Source organism: Ursus americanus, chromosome 14 (genome assembly GCF_024610735.1).
Source record: "Ursus americanus isolate L20-20 chromosome 14, mUrsAme1.1.p, whole genome shotgun sequence".
In the NCBI taxonomy this organism is placed as follows: domain Eukaryota; kingdom Metazoa; phylum Chordata; class Mammalia; order Carnivora; family Ursidae; genus Ursus; species Ursus americanus.
Window position 1 is genome coordinate 1,728,884 of NC_142140.1, and position 12,589 is coordinate 1,741,472.

The 12,589-nt window shown below is 47.2% G+C and overlaps 1 protein-coding gene across 1 annotated transcript in view; it reads left to right on the forward strand.

The window, feature by feature from the left end:
• Nucleotides 1-12,589, forward strand: part of PODXL2 (podocalyxin like 2) — a 34,844-nt gene that overhangs the window by 18,235 nt on the left and 4,020 nt on the right. The window contains exons 3-5 of the mRNA XM_045812475.2: nucleotides 2,066-2,850; nucleotides 3,590-3,664; nucleotides 12,412-12,568. Coding sequence (XP_045668431.2) covers nucleotides 2,066-2,850; nucleotides 3,590-3,664; nucleotides 12,412-12,568 — 1,017 coding nt within the window. The remainder of the gene's footprint in view (nucleotides 1-2,065; nucleotides 2,851-3,589; nucleotides 3,665-12,411; nucleotides 12,569-12,589) is intronic.

Consider the following 12,589-nt stretch of genomic DNA (forward strand, 5'->3'; position numbering starts at 1 on the left):
TTCGGCTCAGGGCGTGATCCCAGCGTCTGGGATCGAGCCCCACATCAGGCCCCTCCACTGGGAGCCTGCTTCTTCCTCTCCCACTCCTCCTGCTTGTGTTCCCTCTCTCGCTGGCTGTCTCTCTCTGTCAAATAAATAAATAAAATCTTTAAAAAAAAAAAAAAGAAAATGTCTGTATTTGTAATCATACTTGAATGATAGGTTAGTTGGGTATAAAATACCAGGTTCAAAGTACACTTCCCTCAGAATCCCGAATGCATTTTCAATTTCCTTCCTGCCATCTAGTGTTATGAATTAGAAGCTTGGAGATAATGTGATTATCTCTTTATTATTGCTTTATAGGTTAACCTGTTCTTTCTCTGAGAGCTTTTAGGATCTTATCTTGCTCCTTAGAATTCTGAAATATCATGAGAATGAGGCTAGGTGTGAGTCTTTTATCATTTACCTCAGTTATGTACCCTTTCAATGCGAAGATTCCCGCTGCTGGGTGTGGGAAATTTTCTTCTTTGTTTCGTTCTTTATTCTCTCCATTTTAAGGGTTCTTATCTTTTTCGAAATCACGTTAGTTAGATATGAGACCTCTTGCACTGGTCATCTGTATTTTTTAACTTTTCTCTCTTATCCTTTTCTTTTTGCTCTGGACGTTTTTCCTTGACTTTTTTTTTTCTTCTAGCTGTTCTATTGAATTTTTATATTTTGACAATTTAATTTCAGTTTCCACAAACTTTTACTGTTTTAGCGATTACTTGAGTCTCTTATTAGCCTGTTCTTATTTTGGGGATGCAGTATCTTTGGGTCTCTCTGAGATACTAACTGGAATTTAAAAATTATCTTCCGTTCCTGAATGTTCTGTGCTCTGCTCCTTGCTCCTCCCACAGTTGTTCTTTCTCCTCAGTTCTGCTGGGAAGAGAGCCTCCCTTCTCCACTGTCTTTCCTGCTGTTTGTCTCGGCTGAGCGGTTGTTTGTTCCTGTAATCTCATCTGCTTTCCACATTCCCAGAAATTTATCTAAACCTTTAAAACTTTAATTTGACAGTTGAAAAGCCAGTCTATCATTTGATAGAAATTTTAAGGGAGGAGGCCCAGTTTACCACCTTAAACTGCCTCTCTCATGTCTAAAGAGTATTTTAAAACAGTCTTTGATATTTATTTTGCAATAAAATGGCAGCCGATCAAAGTTGCTACCTAGAAATAGCTTCTGGTGTTTTGAATGAATCTCCAACAGAACAGGCCCATGACCTTGCTATGCTGTTACCCTGAAGACGCCTAGGCTTCACTAAAAGCCAGAACAAGTCCTGCAGTCTAGGAGGCCTCCTAAGTTCTACACTTCCAGATAAGATTCTCAGGAATGACAGGGAGGATAAAATTCCCCCCGTCACCACCAACAGCGACCTTGTGCATTCTGGAAGGCTCTGGGCTCAGCCAGTGGACTCTATTGAGCTCTCCCGACATCTTTTTTTATTTCCCAGCCAGAGCCTAAATCTTAGCAAAAGAGCACAGTCTAGGAACAATGGTCATGATCTCTGTGTCTCATCTGTCCCTGTGATCAGAGGGTTCTCAGACCTCATTCGAGGGTTTTTCCAAGAGGCCTCCCATTACAACCCACTGGGAAAGAGATAAAGGGAAGCTTTTCTAAGGGGGTCTGGGGCCTTCTTGGCAAAATCCCCAGATGAGGAAACACAAATGCATTATAAGTACGATAGAGAAGAAGTTAACTTCTTGTCATGGACTGTTAACAAGGGCTAACTCTGAGGGGTGCAATCATACACACTTTTTTCTACTTTATACATTCCTGTATTCACAGAATTTTAGTGGCAGATTTGTGTCATTTTTGTCATCATGAAGGAAATAAGGACTAGCCTGGCCCACGTCTCCCCCACAGTCTGCTCCCCACACCGCCACCATCCAGCTTTATTTCCCACTCCTTTCCAAAAGGACTAGTAGTCCGACTCACCACTGTCCCCCTGTGGGTCTCATGGTTGCTTTATATCATCTGCTCAGCAAGTATTGAACAAATCAGTGATGATGATGAAACTAGCGAATGAGTTTTCTATCTCTGTCCTTAGACTACGTCTTTCCAGACTTGACTGAGAAGGCGGGTCCAATAGAAGACACCAGCCAGGGTCAAGAGGTGCCAAGTCTGCCCTCCCCCTTGCCCAAGATGAACCTGGTGGAGCCACCCTGGCATATGGCTCCTGGAGAGGAGGAGGAGGAGGAAGAGGAGGAAGAGGAGGAGGAAGAGAGGGAGAAGGAGGAGGTGGAGAAGGAAGAGGAAGAAGAGGAGCTGCTGCCTGTGAACGGATCCCAAGAAGAAGCCCAAACTCAGGTCCACGGCTTTTCTCCCACCAGCAGCAGCCAGATGCCAGGGCCTGCCAAACACAGGCATGAAGAATCTGGGGACCAGGCCTCCTCAGATGTGGAGGTGGGGAGCAGCATGGAGCCCAGCCTGTCACCGCCTGCAGTCACCCCAAGTACAGTGACCCTGGGGGGTCAGGACTTCATCAGCCAGGAGGCAGGGGGCACAATGCTGCCAGCCGCAGGGCATGGGGTAGAGTTTGAGGCCCCTCGAGAGGCAAGCGAGGAGGCCACTGTGGGAGCAGTAGGGCTGGCTGGCAAGCAAGGGGAGCTGCCATCCTTGGCTTCATTCCCTCAAACAGAAGCTCCCAGTGGGGCTGAGAGCCCAGATGAAGACCCCCTTTACCCTGGAGCTTCAACCTCTTTCCCCCTGGCCCCCCGAGATGTGGAACTGACACCTTCCTCTGCTACCTTGGGGCAAGAAGACCTTAGCCAGCAGCCCCAGGAAGGACAGGCCGCTGAAGCCCAGTCCAGAATACCCTGGGATTCCACTCAGGTAAAATGAGGGCGCATGAAGGCCACCTGGCTGCACCTTTCTCTCAGAGGCCTGGTCATCCCCTGGCTGCACAGTGGGGATGGGAGGGTCTGCCAGGATGAGGTGGGAGGCCCCTGTATAGCAGGGAGAACCCCAGCAGAACTTTTGGGATGCACGCCTCATAGCCCCGCATGGCTGTTCTCAGCACACTTACACGCAAAGCTCTTGGAAGAGCTCGGCTTCCCTAGCCTAGCCTTGTTCAGTGCTACCGCTGCCGCCCAAGGCCTTCCCACTGCCTGACCTGTGCCCCCCACCCCCATCTCCATACCCACCCTGTACGCGCAGTCACCCTCTGCTCGCCCAGGCTAGTGCTCACCCCTGGGAAGGGACAGTAGGAAAGGGAGTCCCAGGTTGCCAGCCTGTGCATCTGGCTTTCGGGCCTGTTTTCATTTGGCCTATGGAACATGAAACCCCTGCAGGGTGGCCACTGAAGGCCTGTAGCTGGGGCAAGTCCTGTCAGGCCCCTCCTCTCACTGAAGACATGTCTTTGTGTGGTCCCTGGAGACATCTGGGTTTGTAAGCCTGGGGCTGGAGCCGGGGCATGCCACCCTGCAGAGGCTGTCAGCTCCCACCTCGCTGTCACGAACCTGCACCAGGCCTTCCCCTTCCGGCTTCTCAAAGGGTTTCCATGTGTGCTCTCTTTGGATGCCTTTCCTTGTGCCTTTGTAACTGTCGCCCTTCTTTTTGTTTTGCCGTCCAGGTGATCTGCAAAGACTGGAGCAATCTGGCCGGGAAGAACTACATCATTCTGAACATGACGGAGAACATAGACTGTGTGAGTGCCGAGCTAGGCGGGGACCCCAGGGAAGGATGGGAGGGCCCTCCGAGTGTGGGCAGAGGGCGTGCGCGGGGCACCGGGAGGGGCTTAGCCTAACCCAGAGGAGGAGCCAGCCCCCACCCACGTCTAAAAGAGGACTGCCTTCATACGTTTAATATCCTAAGGGCTCTGTGTTCCTTGCCGTACTTAACTTCAAGGAATAGTTTTGTTCACGTGTGCAATGTCTTATCTCCTGGAGGGTACTGAAACAGTCTTCTAAAAGTTGCTTTCCTTATTTGTTAGTTTGGGCCTTAGTTTTCTCGCATGACTTTGCTCCTCAGACGTCTGGGGGGTTGGTTCAGAGTTATTTAAGGAGGGCCATCCAAAAGCTGGTTGAAGCTTTGAGCTTGGAGTGGGGTTTGTTAACTGTGGCTTCTCAGGAGGATGGACTGGCTGGGCCATTTGACAGTTTTTAATGTCACCATTTTTAGGTCCTTCCTCTTGGGCGACTAGATTCTTTGAAAAAGGAACGTTTGTCCTACTGGGAGCATAAAGGGCTAGTCGCCAGTGTTCTGGAAGCCAGGGTGGGGAGAGGGCTGGGCGCCTCAGTGTTAGGGCAGGCATGCATGGATAAATTCATCTACTCCCTCTTTGAGCGTGAGCCCCTCCCACAGTTGTGCCCCTTGTCCTCTGGGTCAGAGGGCCTCTATTTTACCCTCTTTGCCGAATCAATTTCCAGTCTTCTGCCAGGGGGCGGGGACATTTGTCCGCTCTGCAGTGCTAGGGAGAGGAATTAGGGATCCAGCTGCTTCTTAAACAGCCTTTCAAACAGTTTTCCTATTTTTAGAACCATTTTCATCCTCCCTTCCAAAGGTAACCAGTGCTGCTTATTCGAGAGCGTTTTAGTTGGGAGTTTAACAGTGTAAGTGTGATTGCTTCTCAGCTTGTCCCATTCTGGCTTAGGATTCAGTTCTTTGGGGCTTGCTGGATCAGGAAATCCTAACTCATCCATATGCCTCCAGTCCCCAGACTTTTTTGCTCTTATTTCCTCTTCCACTTTGTTTTGTTTTTGTCTTTGTAGTTTTAGACCTTGAAAAAATTCTTTAGTCTCGTTTAGTGGGTTTAGGGAAAAGTGAAAGTACGTGCTTGTGTTTAATTCAAAAGTGACCCAGGAGGTTGTTTTTTTTTCCCATTATAAATAATAAACATGTGGATTTTTTTAACGTGATTGATACATTTTAATCTGTTTCAGTGATTATTTATTCCTATTGATGCTTACATGCCCCATCTCTGGCCAGTGAGAACCCTTTTGAATTGGCTTCTAAGTCTTTTTGACCGACCTATTAGTGTTTGATATTTTCCTCGCTTTCTGGAGTAATAAGGTGTTCTGGGCTTATCTTGTACTTTCCCTCCCCCAGACATGGAATCAACATTTCTCCAAGCCCTCATTTCTTTCATTGGGAAATGGTACTTAGAGACCACAGTATGAGTCCTTGAGACCCTTAGATTTTGTGTGTGCGTATTTGAACGATAAAGTCTAAAGATAATGCCTGTCCTCTTTCCAAACAACACACACATATATAAAAATGCTTTCATTCTGCTTTCCCTGTTTTTGTCGTGTTAGTTTTTCTCATTTACTATTTGATTTCCACCTCCTTAGTCATTATTTTTTTATGATGGATTTTTTTATCATGCTAAAAAACTAACAAAAATTGATCATCCTAACCATTTTTAAGGTACCATAGTGGTGTTAAGTATGTTAACATTGTTATGAAACAGATTTCCAGAACTTTTCATCTTGCAAAAATACATTCTGTCCCCATTAATCACTCTCCCAGACCCCTGACAACCACCATCCTACACTCTGTCTCTAGGAATTTGGCTACTAAGTATGTCTTATCAGTGGAATCATACAGCATTTGTTCTTCTGTGACTGCCTTATTTCATTTAGTAGAATGTTCCCAAGGTCCATCCACGTTGTAGTGTGTGTCAGAATTTCCTCCTTTTTAAACTCTGAATAATATCCCGTGGTATGTATAGACCACATTTTGTGTATCTGTTTGTCCGTCAGTGGATATTCCGGTAGCTTCCCCATCTTGGCTATTGTCAATAACGCTGCTATGAATGTGAGCCTACTCATACCTCTTTGAGACCCCGTTTCAATTATTTTGGGTATATACACCCAGAAGTAGAGTTGCTGGATCATATGGTACTCTATTTTTGAATTTTTAAGAAATCTCTGTACTGTTTTCCACAGTGACTACAGCATTTCACATTCCTACCAGCAGCGGACAAAGGTTCCAATTTCTCCACATCGTCACCAATGCTTGTTTTCTATTTTTTGGGGTGTGTGTATGTGTTTTGTTTTGTTTTTTAAAGGTTTTATTTATTTGAGTGAGAGAGAGAGAGAGATGGGCAAGGGTGGGGGAGAGGGAGAAGCAGGCTCCCCGCTGAGCAGGGAGCCTGACGTGGGGCTCTATCCCAGGACCCTGGGACCATGACCTGAGCCGAAGGCAGATGCTTAACCAACTGAGCCACCAGGTGCCCCTGTTTTCTGTTTTTTTGACTAGTGGCCATCCTAAGGGGTACGAGGTGGAACCTTATTATGGGTTTAATTTTCATTTCTCTGATGATTAGTGATGTTGAGCATTAGTCATTATTATTAATGGTCAGTGCTTATTTTGCTTTATCAGTATATTGGCTTCTTTGCTTACACGCCTTTTCACATCCCCATTCCTTTCTTGTGAATTTAATTGCCTTCTTCCTGAAATACACCCTTTAGCAGCTCTTTCTGCAAGGATATATCTGTATCAGCCCTTATTAGTGTAAAGAACATCTAATTTTCTCATGGTTTTTTTTTTTTGTAGCTTTTTATTTTGATGTAATTTCAGAAGACTGGTACAAAGAAATCCTGTGTATCTTTCAGCCAGATTCACCAGCTCTTAGCATTTTTCCAAACCATCTGAGAGTAAGTTGAGACACATTTGAGATATAGTTAGGTTTATTTGTTTCTGTTTGTATTCAGTTTGGGATTTTTCCCCCTTATCCTTGTGGATTTAGTTATATTTTTGAGCATGTAAAACATTAACGTGGTTCTATACATCTAAATGACACAAAAATGTATGCTTAGAGAAACACCCCTCTCTCCCCCATCACCTCTTGCCCTCCATTCCCATCCACTCCGTCTAGGTAACTAATCTCATTAGTTTCTGGTTATCCTTCCTGGGTTTCTTTTTATAGAAATAAGCAGATGGACGTATGATTTCTTCCATTCTTTCTTGCAAGAAAGGTAGCACGCTGTATTTATATTAGTTTGCTAGTGTCATAACAAAGTGCCATACTGGGTGGCTTAAACACATAAATTTATTCCCTCACTGTTTTGAAGATCAAGGTGTCAGGAGGATTGGTTTCTCCTGGAGCCGCTCTCCTGGGTTTGCAGATGGCCATCTTCCCTCTGTGTTTTCACATCGCTGTCCTCTGTATGTGACTGTGTCCTTAATCTCCTCCTCTTGTAAGGACACCATCAGATAGGATAGGGCCGCCCTCATGACCTCATTTTAACGTAATCATCTCTTGAAAGACCCTGTTTCCAAATACAGTTACAGTCTGAGGTACTGGGGGTTAGACTTCAATATATGGGTTATTGGGGGGGGACACAACTCAGTCCATAATGTTATTCTTTTGTATTTTGTTTTTCTCGCTTAACAATATATGCTGGAAGTCACTTTATGTTAATTCATGGACATTATTCTCAATCATTTTATTTTTACAACTGAATGACACCCCATCATGTGTATGTATTATAGATTATTCATTGAATTTCCTTTACATGGGCATTTGGGTGGTTTCTAGTATTCTGCAGTTACTTGCAAGGCTGCATCAAATAACCTTGTGAGCTTGTATTTCTGTGCTGTAGGATGTATCTTCAGAGTGAATTCCTAGAAGTGGGATTGCATATGCAGTTTGTTAGACATTACCAATTTCCCATTTCTCTCTCATTCTCATTAGAAGTATATTGGGCCTTCTTTTTCTTTTTTTTTTTTTTAAAGATTTTATTTATTTATTTGACAGAGATAGAGACAGCCAGCGAGAGAGGGAACACAAGCAGGGGGAGTGGGAGAGGAGGAAGCAGGCTCATAGCAGAGGAGTCTGATGTGGGGCTCGATCCCATAACGCCGGGATCACGCCCTGAGCCGAAGGCAGACGCCCAACCACTGTGCCACCCAGGCGCCCCTGGGCCTTATTTTTCTATCTATGATGTCTCTTAACACTTTTATGCTTTCTCTTTTAAAGATTTTTCCGACGAGGGGCACCTGGGAGGCTCAGTCAGTTGAGCATCCAGCGCTTGGTTTCGGCTCTTTGGAGTCCTGGGATTGAGCCCCACGTGAGGCTCCACACTCACCGGGGAGTCTGCTTGAGGATTCTCTCTCTCCCTCTCCCTCTGCCCCTTCCCCTGCTCACGCTTTCTCTCTCTCTCTCCAAAATATCAATCAGTCAATCTCTCTGATGCATTCTGAGTGATTTCCTAGCTTTATCTTCCAAATTAATAACTCTCTTCAGCAGTGTCTAATCTTCTGTTTGATCCATCCATTGAATCTTTAATATATGTAACTATTTTATATTTTTAGAATTTCTCCTTGGTTCCAAATCCCTCCCTTTGTTCTTCATTTTGTTACATTCTTTCATTATGGTTTCTATTCCTTCCTTTTCTGAATTATTTTAAGTATATTGATTTAATGATCTCTTTCCTTTTGTTTTAGTAACCCGACATCCTGGGGTGTCAGTTCTCCTGTTTGTGGCTTTGTACCTTGTTCCCTTGTATGGGTCATTATTCATTACTGTGATCTCCTCTTCAACCCCAGGCTGTAAAAGAGTTCCAACAGCATGTTTTCGGGGAAACTTTGGGAGTTCCAGGAGTCCTGGGTCAGCTTTCCTCTTAATTTCTTGGCTTGGATTTTTATAACACAAGAGATGGCACATTTGGACTCCAAACCCACGTGGAGCACAAGCCTGGGTTTTTAAGTGATCTTGGATAGCTTTTTCTCCTACCCATGGACCTGGGCAGATGGCAGAGCCCGTTACAGCCCCTCCAGGTGAACAGGAATGTTCGCGAGTCCCCATTTCACCGAAGGGCTGCTTTTTGGGGCTTCAGGCTCCATCCTGGTGCTCTGCTCTAGTTCTTCATCTCACATGGGCCAAGAGTAAGTAAGCACTTAGTCAAGTCTCCAGCTCCTGTGTTCCATTTCTGGGCTGTGGACCCCCCTGAATTGCTGCAGCTTTAGCACCTACTCACTCTTCTGGCTCTGAGTTCCCTCTGTTTCTGCCTATATTTTCCTCCCCAGTGTTTCTCTGTGTTTGTAGCAGGGTGGAGGAGCAGGACCTTCGTCAGCTCTATCTGCTCTGTTGCCACAAGTCAAAATGATGGGCTGGGTCATGTGTCCCTTCCCGTTTGCCATAAGGACCATACCAGACACTTGGAGGAGTTGCACGTAACTTCAGGGCATGGAAATGGGTGCTCAGACAGTAGCAGGAGAGCCGGAGCACTGACTGTGGGAGAAACGGTGTGATGTGAGAGAAGTACCATCCACCCCGGAGTCAGCAGGGAAGATAGCACTGCGCTTAAGAAAAGTTCTAATGACTTCCAGGATACATGTAGAAAAGCGTGCAGCTTGATGGATCAGCACAAAGGACCACACCTACGACATCAGCCCCCACATCAAGACCAGAATAGGACCAGCACCGCCAAAAGCCTTTCTCATTCTCATTTCCAGACACCGTTCCCTCAAGGGAAACCGATTTGCAACCCCATACGTTGATTTTGCACGCTTTTGAACTTTATACGAAGAGCCACTCAGTAGGCAGTACTTAGTGTCCGGCTGTTTGCCCTCAAAGTTCTGTTTCTGAGATTCATCTCGATGGCTGCATGTAGCGAAGCTTGTCCACGGTGCTTCTGTCTGGTGTTCCGGTCTGTGTCCGTGCTCATGTTGCTGGGCCTTTGAGTAGTTCCCCGCTTCAGGCTATGGGCATATGCTATGTGGATGTTCTTGGACACGCATGTTGGTGGGCATATGGACACCGTTCTCAGGGGTGGCATTGCGGGGGCACGGCCTCTGCATCTATTCACCTTGAATGGACGCTGTCCGACAGCTTCCAGAGTGTTTGTACCAAGTTCTCCTGCCTCCAGCAGTGCGTGATGTGTCTGGTTCTCCTATGTTTCTGTCAACCCTTCCCATTGTCTTTTTCATTTTAACTCGTTTTCAAGGTGTATGGTATAGTGGTATCACTTTGTGGTTTTAGTTTGCATTTTCCTGATGATTCATGAAGTTGCGCACCTTTTTGTATGTGTTTTGACTGATTGGATCCGATTGGGTTATCTTGACTTTTTTATTAATTTCTATGAATTATTTCTATATCCTGGATATGAGACGTCCGTTCAGTGTATGTGCATGTGTGTGTGTCCGTGCATATCTCGTAAATATCTGCTGCTACTCTGTGGGTTGCCTTTTTCCTCTCTTAATGGTACTTTCTGATGAATGGAAGTTCTCAATTTTTAAAAAATTGATCATAAAATAGTCCAGCTTACCACTTTTTTCCTTCTTGGTTAGTGTTTTTGGGTCCATTTTAGAAATCTTTACCTGCTTGGAGTTCATGAAGATAGCTTTCTTTTTTTTTTTTTCCTTTATGGATTTATTTATTTTAGAGAAAGACAGAGAAAGAGAGAGAGACAGAGCACACACAGGGAAGAGAGGCAGAGGGAGAGGGAAAGAGAAACTCGAGCAGATCTGTGCTGAGCACGGAGCCCAATGTGGGGCTGGATCTCACGACCCCGAGATCATGACCTGAGTGGAAGCCAAGAGTTGGACACTCATCCGAGTGCACCACCCAGGCGCCCCTGAAGACAGCTTTCCATGCTTGCTTCTAAAAGCTTCAGATCCAGCCATCACCTGGAATTGATGGCAGCGTGCGTTTTTTTCTTTTATACTGGGACATCCACTTGTCTGGCACCTGTGACTGAATAAGTACTTCTCTTTTAATCCTCACATTAAGTGCACAGTGTTAGGACCAAAGCCCACATTTTCAGAGGGGGAAACTGAGGCTCAGAGAGATGCAGTTATTGTGCTAAAGGTCACAGAGCTGATGAATGGCAGAACTGGGATTTGAACCCAGATTTATCTGATTCCACGTCAGGGCTTTCTCCCCAGGCCACTGACACTCAGTTCCTATCTACAGAATAAATGGTGTGAAATACATAGTCATCAGATGCTGCCAGAATGGACATTGTGGGTCTGTGGGCTTAAGCCAGGCAGACATCTTGACCCAGAAGATGTGGGGTCTGCACACGTGGGGGATCATAGGCCTGTGGCATGGGGGGAGGTATTGCCTGTGGCAGGAGCATGTTTCTCTTGTAAGCAGGGAGGCCGCTGCTCACGCAGAGGCAGGTGTGTACCCCCCCCGCCCCGCACACATGCACACACGTGCACACGAAGACTGTAAGAACTATTTCGGGAATAGGGCTTTCCTAGCTGCACGTGGCTATCTCCAGGTACCAGCTTTTTCCCAGATTCCGAAGCGAGCTGGCTTTCTGTCCAGCCGGTGAGTGCCAAGGCTCAAGCTTGCACCTAGCCCTTGCCATGGTAACAAGGAACTTGAGTCCCCTTGGTGGCCTTTAGGTTGGGATGGTGACTAGGAAGCCTCGCCAGCTTGGGCTCTACCAGAAAGGAGATAGGAATGTCAGGAGCCCACATGTCTGATGAGATGCCAGGGCCCTGCAGGCAGCCCCGGCTCAAAGCTCTAAGGCAGGGCACTCGAGAGAAAGCTCAACAGCTGGGACAGGTGCGTTGCTAGATCTGGAGGCCAGGAACAGGGGTCAGTGATTTCCTGGTTACGGAAGGGAGAAGGCTGCTGGAGACGAGCCTGGGGATGGGAGCAGCCACAGAGCCAGTGGAGGGTCTCTTCCCCGATGGAGCTAAGTTGGTGGCCTGCCTGGGTTTCTGCCACCCCCTGAGTCCCTGGCCGGTACCTGCCTCTTGTTCTTGGTTTTTTAAATTACATAATCATATATACACAAGGTCAGGAAAATCTAAACAGTGCAAGAGAGTGTCAGATGAGAACAAACTCTGCTTATATCCTGCCTCCTGCCCCGGCCCTGCTTCCCGGAGTTACCGTTTTAACCATATCTGTGTTACGTCCTCTGGTCACCATTGCCACCATGAGTACTCAGATAGCTTTCTTGACTCCCCAACTCAGGGCTGACGGGCAAGAGGTGTGCGTGTTCCTGCTCCCCACCTCCCCTCCTGGGTTTGGTGTGCATCTTTGGTCTGCTGCACGCCCCCAGTATCTTCATCCCTTGCACCGCACACTTGAATACTCAGGCCCGACCAGCAGGCTTCCGTAGGCCTTCACGCGCTACACACCCACTTCCCAGACTCGTTGCCTGCGAGTGTATCTGTCCCTAAGCTCAGTGGTGAGTATCCCTGGGCAGGCCCCACACCCTCCTCACATGAGAGGCCCGGGCAGGAAGGAGCCCCTGGATGCCCAGTGGACGTGTGTCTTGGTGTTGCCAAGTTCTGCCCACAGGCCAAGCTCAGAGTCTCTCAATGGTCTCCAGAGCTACAAGAGCAGCCCCTCTGGAACAGCCCGATGGCCTTTCCCAGTGTTTGGCCCCTGGGAGGTTGGAGGTTGGAGCAGGGGCTAGACCTGGAGGCAGGGGGTCAGTAGAGCCCTCTCCCTCACTGGGCTTGGGGGCTTTCTTTCCGTCCTTGTAGGAGGTGTTCCGGCAGCACCGCGGGCTGCAGCTTCTGGCCCTGGTGGAGGAGGTGCTGCCCCGCCATGGCAGTGGCCGCCACGGGGACTGGCACATCTCCCTGAGCAAGCCCAGCGAGAAGGAACAGCACCTTCTAATGACCTTGGTGGGCGAGCAGGGTGAGCGGGGGCAGCACAGGG